General features: G+C 44.9%; 1 protein-coding gene across 2 annotated transcripts in view; it reads right to left on the bottom strand.

Moving 5' to 3' along the window:
• Positions 1–14523, bottom strand: part of JARID2 (jumonji and AT-rich interaction domain containing 2) — a 296798-nt gene extending 282275 nt beyond the window's left edge. The window contains exon 1 of one of the 2 annotated variants that reach the window (XM_066377097.1): positions 13902–14523. In XM_066377097.1, the coding sequence (XP_066233194.1) occupies positions 13902–13946 (45 nt within the window). In that variant the 5' untranslated portion in view covers positions 13947–14523. Of the gene's footprint in view, positions 1–11663; positions 11680–13901 lie in introns of those variants that run through there. The other variant, XM_066377099.1, reaches the window with a different exon arrangement.
• Positions 14524–15629: the final 1106 nt, after the last annotated feature.

The raw sequence follows: 15629 nt of genomic DNA, 5'->3' as shown, positions 1-15629 counted from the left end.
AGGATTCCTCTTACAATAGGTACCATTAAGGTCTTCATTTGTATTAAACAACTGTAAGCAAACAATGTCTGGCTGTAAAAGCTTTTGCAAGTCAAAGATAATGGCCTTACTAGGTAAACTGACTGTTCTTTATAATCATCATTATTTATACTCCCCCAAGAGGCTTTGCCTACTGCTCCAATAAATTCTGGAAAGAAATAACATGACAACTCCAGCAAACCGCATAGGAGGAAGAAGGAGAAAAGTCCAGTGGAGTGTTTCATTTCGAACCACATCAGTGTTGGGGTAGCAATCACCATCACTCAATTAGAGCAGGGAGTAGAATGAGAAGAAGAAAAAATACTTTCTTAGTTTCAGCTACTTCCAGGTCAGACCCATCCTCTCCAGCTCCCCATGCCTTCCAGCTTACCAGGGCCAAAAGAAAACCCATTTTAATAGCATCATTCGAGTTCTGATTTATCACAAGTTCAACAGCGTGTGCTTCTCATCTAGAGAAGAATTTGGTATAACATGAAGCCTTGAAGCACGGATTTGTAGCGAGATTTTCTGCAGAATTGATGGTGTTTATACTGAGCTGGGAGTGGGGGTAGGGACTCTAGTAGCACTAAAACAGTATTCCCCAATCCTTGACCAGCAGCCTTGATCCATGGCTCAGATCCGCCAGAGCCCAGACTCTGGGACAATTAGGCAAGCTGAATGTGTAGTTTTTTTCACTCTGTCAGCCACCTTGCAGATTCCAACTAAGTTTAAACCGCAGTGGTCTGGAATCGTAACAGTAGTTTTGAAGATTACAATACAGAATGAATACTTGAAAACACTTTTAAAGACACAGAACACTGACTCATGCTGTAACTTCTACCAATCACCCCTACCAGAGAACTTCATTATTAAATCCAGATCCTTCCTGATCTGCGCGCGCGTGCACACACACACACACTATATTTAAACAGAATTCTCATCTCTGTGACTTGAGGATTACTTTAATGCATCTTCAAAATTCTTTCTGATCCAAAATTCTGCCAGGGTGGCAATACCAATACTACTTAACAAAACTCACCTTTAAATTTTAGGTCAACAAGTTTCCAAAGCCAAAAACAAAAAGCTATTTGGCCCAAACACTGCTGGGTTGAGAATGACTACTGCTTGCTGCCCATATTTTAATCTGTTTGTCACTTTTTGGATTTAGAAAGTGAACTGAAAGCAAAAATTATTTGTCCAAGGAGAACTGCTCATCACAGCCTTAATTCCTTTTTGGAATGAGGTGTGGTGTATGTAAGTAAATATGTAAAATACACCACCCTCAAAATACTGAAACCAACTACTGAGTCCCAGAACAAGGCTGTAGAGCAGGTAGAACTAAATGTTAAGCAAAAGCAAACGAAAACAATTAGGCTCACTGACAGGTCGGTGTTTCTCCATCCCCCATGGAACCCTGGCAGCCCCTTTCCTAAAAGGCACAGGGGAACTCTAGATAGAGTCCCATCAAACACTTCCCATCAAACACTTCATGATGTTCCAACTATTAAGAAACCAACTCTGCCTTTTGTTTGGCATCTCCCAAAGGTGGTGGCCTTTTTGCCACTGAGAACCATCAGTTTGAAAAGTCCTGTAGCATGTACAGAGGACCAACTTGTGTAGTGTGGTTGTAGACAGCTCCAGCAAAATAATACAACCAAAGCCCTTTCAAGGCAGGTGAAAACCATGTGCTGCCGATTTAACTGGTACTCCAGACCATGGTTCTTTATGAAATGCCTCCCATTCATGTTGGAACTCTTTCATCCCCAACATCAAGACATTACTACAAGTTCAAAATAGAACACAGAGCTTTCGTCCTCTGGGCAGCTTAACAATGGAAAGGGGCAATTTGGGTAAAGTCAATAAACATTAAGTTTTACCCCATCTCTATAGGGATATCTTGACTAAAGAGTTGAAAATGAAGGCAAAGAAGTTTATCCAAAAGTACTCTTTAACACCAAAAAGCAAAACATGCCTGGCTATAAAGATCACATGGCATTTTCCCATAAGTTAGGAAGAAAAGGCAAACCTTAGTGAGAAGGAAAGTGCTAAGCAGCAATAGTATTTCCATTCCTGTCCTCTTTCTCAGACAACGCGGATATGCTGTAATCAGCAAAGATGACCTAGAAACACCATGTGCCCGCTTCAACCTTGAGGCTAGAGAATGACAGTCTATGGGACTTGTAATAAGAATAACAAGGTCTAGATAAGTTACAATTTACAAAGTATTTCACGTGTTAACATGTCTCCCCAAAATGACCTTAAGAGACCAATAAGGAAGGTATAATGCTTCTTCTTTTACGGGTGAAGAAACTGACACTTAGAGTGGTAAAGTGATTTATCCAATGTCACTCACTCTCTTCCTAGTGTTTTGCACTCCTGCTGTCAACTAAACTAAATTCTCTCAGGACAAGGATGAGATCCTGTTTTCTAACATAGTGCCAGAGCACAGTAAGCAACCAGAATACATCTGCAGTGTTTAACTGAATAGTCTTCCAAGCCAAAGTCCATGAGGCCTTTATAACCATACAAACCCCACACCTCACAAACATGGCTAAAAATCACATATGAAAACAGTTAGATTACAGGTCATCTAGAAGTATGTTATATCCTCACAAAAAAAACCCTTCTATAAACATAAAATATGTAATTGTAGAATTATACAGACACTCTTCTTCCCTTTGCCACTACAGTCATTCTGATTAATAACACATTGTGTGCTTAAGGCAATTTTGCTTTACAATGTGCTTTCACATATCTTTTATCTCTTTTAGTTCTAATACTCTGAAAGGGGACAAAGAAAGAAAATAGAAACTTAAATAAAGCCCAACTGACATCTTTACTACTCGTTACAAGTGCTTGTATTGGTTTTTAAAAGCCAACAAACAAACAAATCCTCTGGCCTCACATGTACCACCTGTGGGCCCATAAATTAGCACAGCCTTTCTTCAAGAAAGCAGTGTGGTAAGAGGGTTCTAAACGTCAACATGGGCACTTCTGAGTCAGTAATTCCACCTTGAGTAATTTGGGATTAAGTGCAAAAAGATACAGGGAAAGCACACTACACACACCATTTTATACAGCAGCACCAAAATTGAAAAGGCCATCAAGGACAGACGAGGCAAGGAAAACTGGCACGGAGAGCCTTGCAGGCATTAAAACAATGCAGAATCGGCCCTGGCTGGCTGGCTCAGTGGTAGAGCGTTGGCCTGGCGTGCAGAAGTCCTGGGTTTGATTCCCGGCCGGGGCACACAGGAGAAGCACCCATCTGCTTCTCCACCCTTCCCCCTCTCCTTCCTCTCTCTCTCTCTTCCCCTCCCGCAGCCGAGGCTCCATTGGAGCAAAGATGGCCCGAGCGCTGGGGATAGCTCCTTGGCCTCTGCCCCAGGCGCTAGAGTGGCTCTGGTCGCAACAGAGCGATGCCCCGGAGGGGCAGAGCGTCGCCCCCTGGTGGGCATGCCGGGTGGATCCCGGTCGGGCACATGCGGGAGTCTGTCTGACTGTCTCTCCTTGTTTCTAGCTTCAGAAAAATACAAAAAAAATAAATAAATAAAACAATGCAGAATCATATTTTGAGAACTGAGAAGATAAATGCAAAAAACACAGAACAGCACCTGAGTATGAGTCCACATACATAAAGCTGTTTTTCTACAGGTACAAGTCTGTCGGTGTGCAGTTATGACAGTTTTTATCTTTGTATAGTTGCCTGATTTGAATGATTTCTTATAAAGTAAAAAATAAAATAAAAGCCACTTTGAAAAGGGAGAAAACAGATTGCCTAATTAGGCATGAAGATTACATGTGGTTTTTACTTTTACGTGAAAATGTATCAATTACTGCAGTTACCACAGACAACTGAGAATTCACCTGGCAGGAAGAAACATCCCCAAAAGATCTGTCCAAATGGCTTCTACTGTATCCAGGGCTAGATTTCAGGTCCTGGGATGTCACTGATAAAATGTGTAACCTCACACAAGTCACCTAACAGTACTAGACACCTCAGGTTTTCTCAGCTATAAAAGTAATTATTAGTTAAGTTCCTTTTTTCCAGTAGATCCACAGCAACTCTCCCATACCACTCATTTTTTAAATACTCTAAAAGCTTTCATTCAACAAATATCCTCAACTGTGTGATGACATAAAATTTAGCCCCTACTCTTAAGGAATTAATACAGTAAGAGACATGTAAACAGTAATTCCAACACCTAGAGGTAGATGCGAGGAGTCAGGTCAACAGAAAAAGGGGGCTTGGGTCTGCCTGACTGGGGAAGGGGTGGCAGGCTGTTCAGTTAGGCCTCAAACAGGCAGGTGGGCTCCTCCCGCAATCTGTTCACTGAGCAAGTAGAGGAACCAGGGTACGCAAAGACTAGGAGGCTGAGCTAAACAGAACTGAAATGGGTGGCAGTACACACCCAGGACAGAGCTAGAAGGGCTTTTGCATTGTGCTAGCAAAAGTTGGTTTAGACCTGATCCTGAAAGCCACTGAAGGGATCATGATCAGATCTTTCAGTATCAAGGATTACTGCTCTAGTTTAAACATCTATCTCTGTGCCCAGCTCAATGCCACTCTAATCTCAATTCTCACTTTCTAATTCACCACCAGACAAGTATGTGAGTCAAGTGTTGGACAATACAGAAGAGATTCAATGACCAACAGAGGGTAAGGGTAGGAAGTAATTACAACACCTTCTAATCTTTAAAGCCTTGCTCTATATCCCAAAATGCATATTAGCATATCTGTTGCTATTCATTTAGTTTATTAAGAGGCAAAGTATAGAATTCATTTTGTTTCTGAGTCAGCTAGGAAGGCTGTCAGCAGGCCCGATGTCTCCAGATTGGTGATTTCCAACTGTGTAATAATACCTTGAGCATTTGTGCAATATATGGTTTACAAAGTGCTTTCACATCAAAAATATTACTAGAACTCCCAGCAACAAGCCTGTAAGGTACATGGACAAGTTTTCCAGATGAGGAAGCAGCTCAACAAGGTTATGTGCCTGCCCGGGGTCACACAGCCAATGCAAGACCAAACCTTGAACTCAGCTCATATTCCCAATCTTGTCCATTACCACAGAGGAGCCCTATATATGAGGGGGGGGGGGGGGTAAAAGTAGGTTTTGCAGCTGTGAGTATGTAACACAGAGTTTAATCGTGTTATTTATTAATTTTGTATTATTTTCCATATGAACAACTGCAAACCTACTTTTGCCCCACCCTGTATTCAAAACAAGCCTGTTCCAATCTAAGGCACTGCATGTCTGAAGCCCATGCACTAGTAATAAGGCATCTACAAAAACATAAAACTCTTAAGTTTTAATGTCTATCTCCAACTGCGCTTAACAGAATAAGCATTCATTTAATCCCCTTTCTGCAAACCTATGGAAGGAATAAATGCAAGAAACACATGCTCTGTCCTAATCCCTTCTCATTTCCTCCTGGCACCTGTTTCTGCCCCCACAGGCACCAAACACTTTAACAGCTGGCAGAAACCAGAACCAAGAGATAACAACACACTCAACCATTGTAGATGAAGTCCTAACCAAACTGTGGTTAGGAAATAATGGAGAAAGAACCACCCAGATATAAAAAGAGAGCAATAAAACAGGGCACCAAAAGGTCTCCCACATTCTAGATGATTCAGTCATTGGATACCTGGGCTGCTGTCCCAGGATACCAGAGGGTCTCCTGATGGAAGACACACACAACCCACCCCTCTCACTCCTCCCCCACCCCCAAAAAAATACTGCTGGAAAAGATTTCCTAGTTGCACTGGAGAAAATATGAGCACAGGGAAGGGCTTTATTAGGAACAGGGAAGGGCAAAATTGTGGCTCTGTAGTTTAGTAACCTTCTAGGATTCATGGTAACTAAATACTGCTGTTAATATGTCAGTGTTCACTGGTCTTCCTCCTCATGGGTGGTGGAGCCTGACCAATATACAAAATTAGAACTTATGATCCAATTTAAGCTTTTTAGGCTGCACTAGCTCTCAAGAACAGCTCTCATGAACTGCCAGTAGGATTCCCCTTTCTAACAGCCCTATACATCCTATGACTATGTGAGTAATAATGTGCCCGTTACTTATGCTGCCTCATTAACATATCTGGGCAGCCTTTGTTTACAGCAGCGGTTCTCAACCTGTGGGTCGCGACCCCGGTGGGGGTTGAATGACCAAAACACATGGGTCGCCTAAAGCCATCGGAAAATACATAATGCATATCAGGTATTTACATTCCGAATCATAACTGTAGCAAAATTAGGCCCTGGCCGGTTGGCTTAGTGGTAGAGCGTCGGCCTGGCGTACAGGGGTCCCGGGTTCGATTCCTGGCCAGGGCACATAGGAGAAGCGCCCATCTGCTTCTCCACCTCTCCCCCTCTCCTTCCTCTCTGTCTCTCTCTTTCCCTCCCGCAGCCGAGGCTCCATTGGAGCAAAGATGGCCCGGGCGCTGGAGATGGCTCCTTGGCCTCTGCCCCAGGCGACAGAGCAACGCCCCAGAAGGGCAGAGCATCGCCCCCTGGTGGGCAGAGTGTCGCCCCCTGGTGGGCATGCCGGGTGGATCCCGGTCGGGCGCATGAGGGAGTCTGTCTGACTGTCTCTCCCTGTTTCCAGCTTCGGAAAAATACAAAAAAAAAAAAAAAAAATCACTGTAGCAAAATTACAGTTATGAGGTAGCCACCAAAATTATTTTTTGGTTTGTGGTCACCACAACATGAGGAACTGTATTGCGGGGTCACGGCATTAGAAAGGTTGAGAACCACTGGTTTACAGGAGGGCCCAGGCCCTGAAGGCTTGAGGGCAAATGATTTCCCACAGTGCCCCATGGTCGTCGTCCCCCCCCAAGCAGCAAAGCCAGGGGCAACAATGCAAGTGCCAGGAAAAGTATCAATTTGTTACAGACCTGCAAAATCAAACAGGTACTCAGAAGCCTGGCAAGCTCATGCCGCCACACTGGCCCTCAGGTACAAGGGACAGGGTCCGGTGGCAGCCACTTATAAAAATACAGAGTACACACCAGCCAGTCCCAAGGTGGACTGGGATCTCAGTTCTTTTTCCAAGGGGACTTAAGAAGACAGCCAGCTGGGGATAGGGGGTAGCTCCACCAACTGGTGTTTAAAAAGCACAACAAACACAACATGCTCTTGAGAGAAGATGCACTCTTTCTGTCCCTGGAAACTGACAAACTGCCTTAACTTCCCTTTCTTAAGCCAGAACCTCTGCTGTGGCTGCCACAGCCCCCATTATGGCTTTACCTCCTCTTTGAGAGGTTACACTGATCATTTATTTTACCTCTATTTCATGTGGACTAAAAAGAGGGGAAGAGATACAGCCTTCGACTATCTGGCCAATGTCTATTTGCTTTGGTTTTCTCTTCTGTAAAATGGACTTAGTATTCTTTTTCGCTATGAAAACAACTCACTTATGGAAACAACAAATATGGGTGCTTATTTCAGGACTGAGTCTTCACTTAGGATGCTTTCAGGAGTGTGGGTGTGTTGTGTGATCACTAGAGTGTCTACAGTCCAAGCTCTTCTGGCATTTCTTCAAATGGCAAAGAGAGCCCCAGGAGAGAAGGGAGCATCTTCACCAGAGCAATATACGCACAACAGAAAGAAACCCGGAGACCGCAGCTTATAGTCCAGCTGCTCACTCAGGTGACCTAGTTCACCCTCTGAGACACAATCTACATATGTGAAAAACAGGCCCTCTCCCATCCCAGACATCCTGAGAAAAAGAAAGATAAAAACCACCTTCAAGGGTTGATAGAAACATGAAGTCCCGGAAGCAGGCAGGATTACTGGACCAGGAGCCATCGGGTGTCCAGCCAGTGCCGCCACTTCCTACATCATTCAGCTCTACTTTGAATGATTTTATTCAGAATGAGAAATAAAGGAAAACCTTATTTTAAAAAGTGTGAGGCCGTCAGAAGGCTAACTGGGGTTGACTGAAATCCCAAGAAAAATTAACACTTAAGAGGATAAGAAAAATCTCCGTCTACAAAAAATAAAAAAAATAAACAAATAGCAGTACTGTATCATAGCTTGAGAAAACCGAAGTCATCCGTTTCCACCTCCTGGAAAGGAAGAAGCTACAATGAGACAAATATGGAAAAGGCTCTGTGGCTGTGGACAAAAGGAACCAGAGAGGTAAAGAGAGGGGCCTGGAGAAGCAACTGAGGCCTGTGGGGGTGTTGGAGGGATAAAGGAAAGAGCTACCTGGAAATGGAAAGAAACAAGATAACTGATTCCAACAACAACAACAACAAAAACATTCCATTTATCTATTTCCATTAACAGGTAGGCTTACTGATTTGAAATAGAACAGACCTTCAGAAATACCTCCTACTAAGAAAATAAAATTACTGGATTTCAAAATACAAGCTTCTGAACTCCATATAAATTAGGCATAAAATCACTAATCTTTCTACCCCCTACCATCCAGTAACTGGCACAATTGTTTTTAACTCTGAAAGTAATACAAATTAACTCAGAAGGACCACTCTGAGATATGTTACACAGCATGAACTAGACAGGGTGTCTAGTTTAATGTTTGGGGATTAAGACTAAATACAATGGGAGCACTCTTATCAGAGGTGATAAGGCCCAGAAGTTGGTTAGCTAATGTCAAGTCTGTCCAGCAGGAAACCTTAATAGAAAACAAGGAAGAAAAAAAAGCGTGGGTACATGTGTGTATGCATGCATGCATATATATGCATTATATTCATGCATTATTTTATATTATATACATATAACTTAAACACATAAATGTACTTTTTAGTTTGTCGGGAAGGAAATGTGGACATATACAAAGTTTGGTTCTTAAAAGAGAATCATTTGCAAAGCAATGTGCGTGCAGAATCATCACAGATTTTTCCCGAAGTCTTTTCCATGTCAGGCCCACATCTAAATTAACAGCTTTATTGTTTTTAGCAAACCATTTTTATCAAGTGTTCGCAAAACATTCATCTGAAAGTTTTCATAAAAACCAAACTGTCTTTTCACACTCGTTCAGAGGATTACATAATATTTAACTGTAATTGCAATAATAAGACTAACTGGAATAACCAGATTTGGAAACAAACAACTGACAGTTGGCAAGCTTTCTATGGGCGGGAGCCAAAGAGGACACAGGCACACACACCCCAGGGCTGCCCACTAGCCAGGAGCTTCAGTCAGGATGTTCTGCAGCCAACAGAGCAAATAGGTTGGGGAGGTAGAGAGCAGTTAGCAGAGCTGTTACTGTAATCCTAGGGGACACTTATACGTGGACCAGTAAGGAACCATGTAACTAGAATTCCAAAAGCTAAATTTCTTAGACTGCAAATCTTTTTAACCATTCAGATGAAAATGACAGGAGTTTGGGTCCTCACATGATCAAAGGCAAACCAGTTGATTAAAAATATTCCAGCTAAGCCTCTACCAAGTGTTTTAATGTACTATAAGCATAATATTACTTTCACATGTCACCTTTGAAAGGAGGAAAAGAGGGAAACAGTTCTATTTTGAATGTAATAGGCACCAGTTATATATTCCAAAAGACTTTCTCTTTCCGAACAAGGAAAGTTTAAATAACCTTTGGAGCAAGGTATATATTAAAATCATACTGGAGTTATTTCTGAGGTACTAGGAAGTATGTCAACAGCCCTCAGCACAGCAAAAGCAACTAGTTTAAACTATGAGAAAAGAACCAGCCATTATATCGTCAAAGTCAAATACTTCTATGTGCTTGGTTATTTGGGCCAGTGGCTATGGGGAACACACAGTCAGATACTTGTCTACAGTAAACTAATAATAACCCAGATAGCAGTAACTGAAATTGGGTTATCTTTGGACATAATTTATTTTTCTTTCAAATTTCAGGGACAAACTTTGGACTCTTACCTTAACAATATTCCTTCCATAATCAAAGCTCCTAAATTGCCTCTGCCGTAGACTTATGTGACAAAGAGAATGATTTTCCACTACTAGAGACAGGCAGAAAAAAAACCATGTGAACAGCCCATAAAAGGAAAAACACAGAAATTAAATAATGTATACAAGTTTTATGCCCCCAGAACTGTAAAATATAACTAGACTGGGTGTAAAAGAAGGCAGGAAGGAGAGGGGTATGGCTCATATATTCTACTACTATACTTTGGTGTACTACTACTTTTCTCTTTACAATTATATGTAATTGTTATTACATCAAATCCTGCTATTGAATCTTGTAACAATCTTTTCCCAGTTTTTCAAATCAAACCACATTTTTAAAAAATTTATCTTAGAGAGAGAAGAAGGAAGGGAGGGAGAGAGAGAAATGTCGATTTGTTCCATTTAGCACTCACTGGTTGATTCTAGTATGTGCCTTGATCAAGGATCAAACCCTCCACCTTAGCATGTCAAGATGACACTCTAACCAACTGAACTACCTGGCCAAAGCTAAATCAGAAAATTAGATACTTAAAACTTAGAGCCTAGTGGTACAAATTCTGCCAGAACTGTCCTAGAAATAAAACTGGTAATTTGCTTTCGTTGTAACCATGAATCATACATACCTTCAGTGGCAGAGATTTTAATTTCAAACTCATACCTGCTATAAAACATCACTAATCAAATGGTTTTGAAGCCTGGACATCACATGTGTTATTCTCCCTAGGAATAACCAACTACTCAGTAGTTACTACTGGATAGGCAGAAAACATTCATAGAGCAAAACTTGCAACTGTTACTAAGTAGATTGGGGCTCTGAAAGGCAAATGTTTTAGGTTATTTAAGGTATTGTAGTGGGAGTAGTGCCCAGCACAATTAAGAGGGGATTACATTGCAATTTATGGGTTTCTCAAGGATGTCATTTAATATGAAGTATAACAATCATTTCTCCCAAAGCCTGCCATCTACAATCCCACCCCCAAACTCTGCTTTGCTAAGGCAATAAACTAAATGGCAAGGTGGCAGGTATCTAAGGCTTTTGAGACCAATTGCAGGAAATGTGCTGCCTTCCACCAGCTTGAGTAATAATGCCACCTTACATAGAAAGAGCATACTGTTTTATATCTTTCACGCACATCATTTTACGTACATAATCTCAGAGAAAGTGAGGTGGAAATAAATGGCACGTATTACTTTCTCTATTTTACAGAAGAGGAAACACTCAGAATGCGAGCTTCTTCTTGTGTGGTTCACAGTAACTAAACACCTTAAGACTTACGAGTCCAATACTTATAAGTACACTGTATCAATGAAAAGTATTCTGTCATCTGGCCCCCTAAAAAAATACTCATTAGGTGCACAGCTGGCACTACCCCCAAGGTACTTCAAGGCTTCCAGAATGAGCAACAGTTGCTGCTGTGCAGCATCACCCATAAAGGAATCCTGCCACATCCTGGGAAGACACGCCAAATAAGACTTAAAGTGACAAAGTAGCCGAATCCACAACATGGTCCTCCAAAACAAAGCTTTCGCTGAATTGTTTCCTTGTTTTTCTAAAGCACTGGTGAGCAGACCCAACTACCACAGCAGTAATGCCACGCCATCAGCAGACCTGCAAACACAGGAAGCGAAAACATTTCCACAGAATGAAGGCATCTCCACCCTACTCTCGACCTCCTCAATGGATCAGAATCACAGCGAGGCTGGGGCACTCTTTTAAGGACGACAGGTTCCGGCGCTCACCTGGAGGACAGGGTAGCACTAGGTGGCCGAAGGCTAAGGACCAGGGCACCCTCCACCTACTTGTCTCCTCTGGGGTAGCAGCCTGGCTCCGCAGCCGACCCCGGCCCCCGCCCCTCGCAACCTGCTGGGCTGGAACCTCCCGCCCGTCTGACGTCATGGAGGAGGAGGTTCCACCCCAGCCCATCCCTTTGTGACGTCACAATGACAACACAACGCAGCCGAGAGCGTCCAGGAACCAGGCGCAGCAGGGGGCGGAGGGAGACAGCAGAGGCCAGTGCGATGCTGGGGAAGAACCGGGGGCGAGGAGGGGACGCACTGAGTCTCACCGCCTTAACCTGTTGCTCTCAGAACTGCGCCGGAGCCGATAAGCAGGGCCACGGGGAGTCGCCACACCTCCCCAAACCGTTGTCGCCAAGCTCAGCCATGCGCCCCGTGGGGGGGCACTCACAGGAACTGTGTGCTCCCGGCACGCTCCCACCCCTCCCCCGCCACCGAGGCCGCACCTCCCCCGCCCGCTGGCCGGGGCCGCCTGGAGCCCCGAGTTGGGAGCCCAGAGCCCGCCACCTACAGGCCGCGCACGGCCGCTGAGCCCCAGCCCAACCAGCCCACCGCGACCCCCGCACTCCCTCCCTTTTGCAGCCGGCTTGAGCTTGTCGGGAGCATAAGCTCCGCTCCCCGAACCTTAACTCGTGCTCTGCCTCCCGCGGCCAGCACGGCCAGCTTACGGCCGGATGCCAGGTCTCAACATGATCGCTGACCACCGGCAAAAAAATTCCCACCCCACAGTGCTCTCCACCTTAGCGAGGTCTGGGATGGGGGCCGAGGGGCGGTCCTTGTCCAAGTTCTACCACATTTGCTTTGTCGCTGCAACCAAATCGGATGTGCCCGGGGAAAGCGTCCACGCTCCACGGAAACGGTGTCTCCATTGCAGTTTCTACAGCCCGAGTTTAAACTAGTTCTTTGCATTCTACTCGGCCCTCTGCAATGCGGATGTATTTTAGTTCTTAAATTTTTAAAGGAACAGCTTTTTAAGTAGGGTTTGATTATTTAACCTTGCATTTCTTCTTAGTTGAAGTTTACGTATCTACATTAAGATCAGCCCTCTAGAAAAAGGCATTCAGCTTTTCCATTAAATATGTTTTACAAAACCAGTGCCCCGAAGGTCATCTACGATTACACATATCACACTGCTCAAAAAGGAAAAATATTAACACCAATTTGTCCACTAGAGTTAAATAAAACTTTCTTATGACGTTGTATTATTCCTAATGTATGTTCATTTGGTCTTCTTTTTAAAAATGGGTTATTTGATTTAAAGCATGCAACTAATCACCGATCACTCGAGTGCATATTTATTTGGTTAATCCCTCGGTCCCCCTCCAACCTCCTTTCCCCCAAACTTAAAAAAAAGCCACCACACTAAAAACAAAAACAGTCGTCAATGCCTATCAAAACGTAGCTGTACTATGTACAAAACAAGTTTAACTATTCCAAACCGTTTAAATCGCTGAATCACCCAGTTTTAGACACCCAGTTAACACGGCGAAATTATTTGCAGTCACTTACATCTGCATTCACATGCCCACCCAAAAACATTAGTTATATTGTACGTCTTTTTCTCCTAAAACTGGAAACCATGAATTTTTAAACAAAACCAGTCCCATTATTAAAGTCAGTCCCAACAAATGCATTTGCTGTAACATGATTCCCAACTGGTTTATGTTGCGAACCAGATAAGCCCAAACGACCACATACATTAAATTTGATGTGCCAGTGTAAGGGACAAGATCGCCATAATTGGACCCTCGATTGCAACTTAAAGGGCTTCCAATACATAGGAGTTACACGATTTTCGAAAAATATTAATAATAACACAGGCTCATTAACATGCAAAGTGCAATATGGGGCCAAACCCGCCCGAGAATGCAGTTTAGTTATAGTACCGCAGCCCTCACCCCACTCCCAAGCTCCACCAAAATCCGTTGCCTTTCATCTAAAACTAGATTAAGGTTGTGTCATTCGAGGTCAATTTATTCACTTGAGATATCTCTACACCAATCTGTTTTTTCACCCAAACTAGGGAGACACGACTTTCCTTGAAAAGCCCTATTTCAGAAAAGAAACAGACTTATCGGAGGCTGTTTAAAACCCTTCAGCTGCAGAATTATCTGTAAACTTGACATTCACAGCCATTGCTGAAAACTGCAAGTCAAAGGATGTGTTGTTAGGAGCACTTACGTATTTCTTCTGAATGATATTCCTCTTGGGTCTTTCCTTGCTCATTCTGAGATCCAAATGCTGATTGCAAAAGGGGACAATTGCTTCATGAATTTAAAGCCGTCAGAAATTTGCAAAAAAATATCCTGGTGGTTTTTATTGTTGGTGGTGGTTGATCTTGTAATCCGACTTTTCTTCCTCTTCCCCCAAAGCCCGATTCGCCTTGAAATAAATCCGAAATTGGGAAGAAGAAAAAAAAGAGCCAAAGACGAACGAAGCAAACAACAACAAAAAAATTCACTTTAGTAAAACACCCATAATGGAAAATTTCCCCCTAAACATACACACACACACACACAAAAAAAAAAAACCGACGCCCTTCACTCCCCCTCCTTTTTTCCTCCAAAAACTACATCAGCGAAACGTAAAGGTCCTTAGTATCTGATCTGTAGTTACATCTTGGAAAAGAAAAGGGAAAGATAAATTAAAAATGTTGAAAGTCACGTTTGTGCTGCTGCAGCAGTGCGAGAAGAGTCAACTCCAGCGGCGGCGGCGGCGGCGGCGGCGGCAGCACCACAGCAAGGGCTCGCCGAGTCTTTTTTTCCAAGCCCCCTAACCAATGAGAGAGAGGCTATCCAGCCCAACTTTAAATGGACTCTGCTTTTATACAAGTTAGGGCTCCTCGAGTAATTCCCCGCCGGACGCTAGCCGAAAACTCCCACAGCTGAGCCACCAGGTGTCCGCCTACCCCGGCGCCGACCGCCCCGGACCGGTCAGGAGGACCCCCGCAGCCCCGTCGACTGGACACCCGAGAGGCCTCGATGAACCCTTCTCGGGCACCCCCTCCAGGTATTTCTCCCACGCCGATAGGAGTGGAATTGAAAGAGGCTCCCTAGCTCAATGCATGGCACGCTCGGTCGCTCCACCTCACCCCCTTTCCCCAGCTTGCCGCTCTTCCCTCAGCCGCAAGGCGCTAGCCCCGCCACTGCCTTCACGTCTACCTGCAGCTGGGCTGCTGGGTACGCGTGCCCCAGGACACCCGGCCCTGGGGAGAGCCGCCTATTCCCGGGGTACCTTAGAATAGTCCCCTTGATCTTCTGGAAGTTGTAGTCCCCCGACTACAAAATGGCTATGGCCACGGGAGCTAGGAACTACAATTCCCAGGCTGCCCCGCAAGCCTGTCACTCAACTGCCCTTCCTCCTCCTCCTCCTCCTCTTCTTCGTCCCCTCCCCCTAACCGGCCCTGCCAACAAACCCTTGGACGTGTCTCGCGTGCGATACTGCTAGAGGCTGGCTCGGAATGGCCCGCAGACCGTGTGGTACGCGAGCGAGGAACTCCCCGCGCCGGCCCGCCCTCGGGCCCAGCCCCTCTCCCGCGGCGGCACCTGGCCCCCTCCCCGTGGGCCCCGCCCCCACCCGCGGCGCGAACCGCCTGTGGAATCGAGGAATCTCGCGCGCGCCCATCTGAGCGCAGCCCAGCAGCGGGGGAGGGACGCGAGGCTTCCCCGGGGAAGGCCTCGGAGGGTGGCGGCGCGGGGGGCGGTGTCAGCGAGGGGTTGGAGCCTGTTCTAAGGAAAACTGGGCCACGCACCGAGAGGAATCCTCCGTGCGAACTAGTTGATCGGCGGCGCCTGCTGCCTCTGCCGCGCCGCCGGTGTCACCTCAGGACACCGCCTCGCGTAGTCGCACCGAGCGTGCTGCGGCCGGGCCCAGGGTACTCTAAGGTCACCTCTGTCCGCTCCGGCGGCC

The sequence above is a fragment of the Saccopteryx leptura genome, chromosome 3, assembly GCF_036850995.1.
Source record: "Saccopteryx leptura isolate mSacLep1 chromosome 3, mSacLep1_pri_phased_curated, whole genome shotgun sequence".
Lineage (NCBI taxonomy): Eukaryota > Metazoa > Chordata > Mammalia > Chiroptera > Emballonuridae > Saccopteryx > Saccopteryx leptura.
The sequence above is the reverse complement of the archived record's forward strand: the minus strand, read 5'-3'. Positions and strand labels throughout refer to the sequence as shown.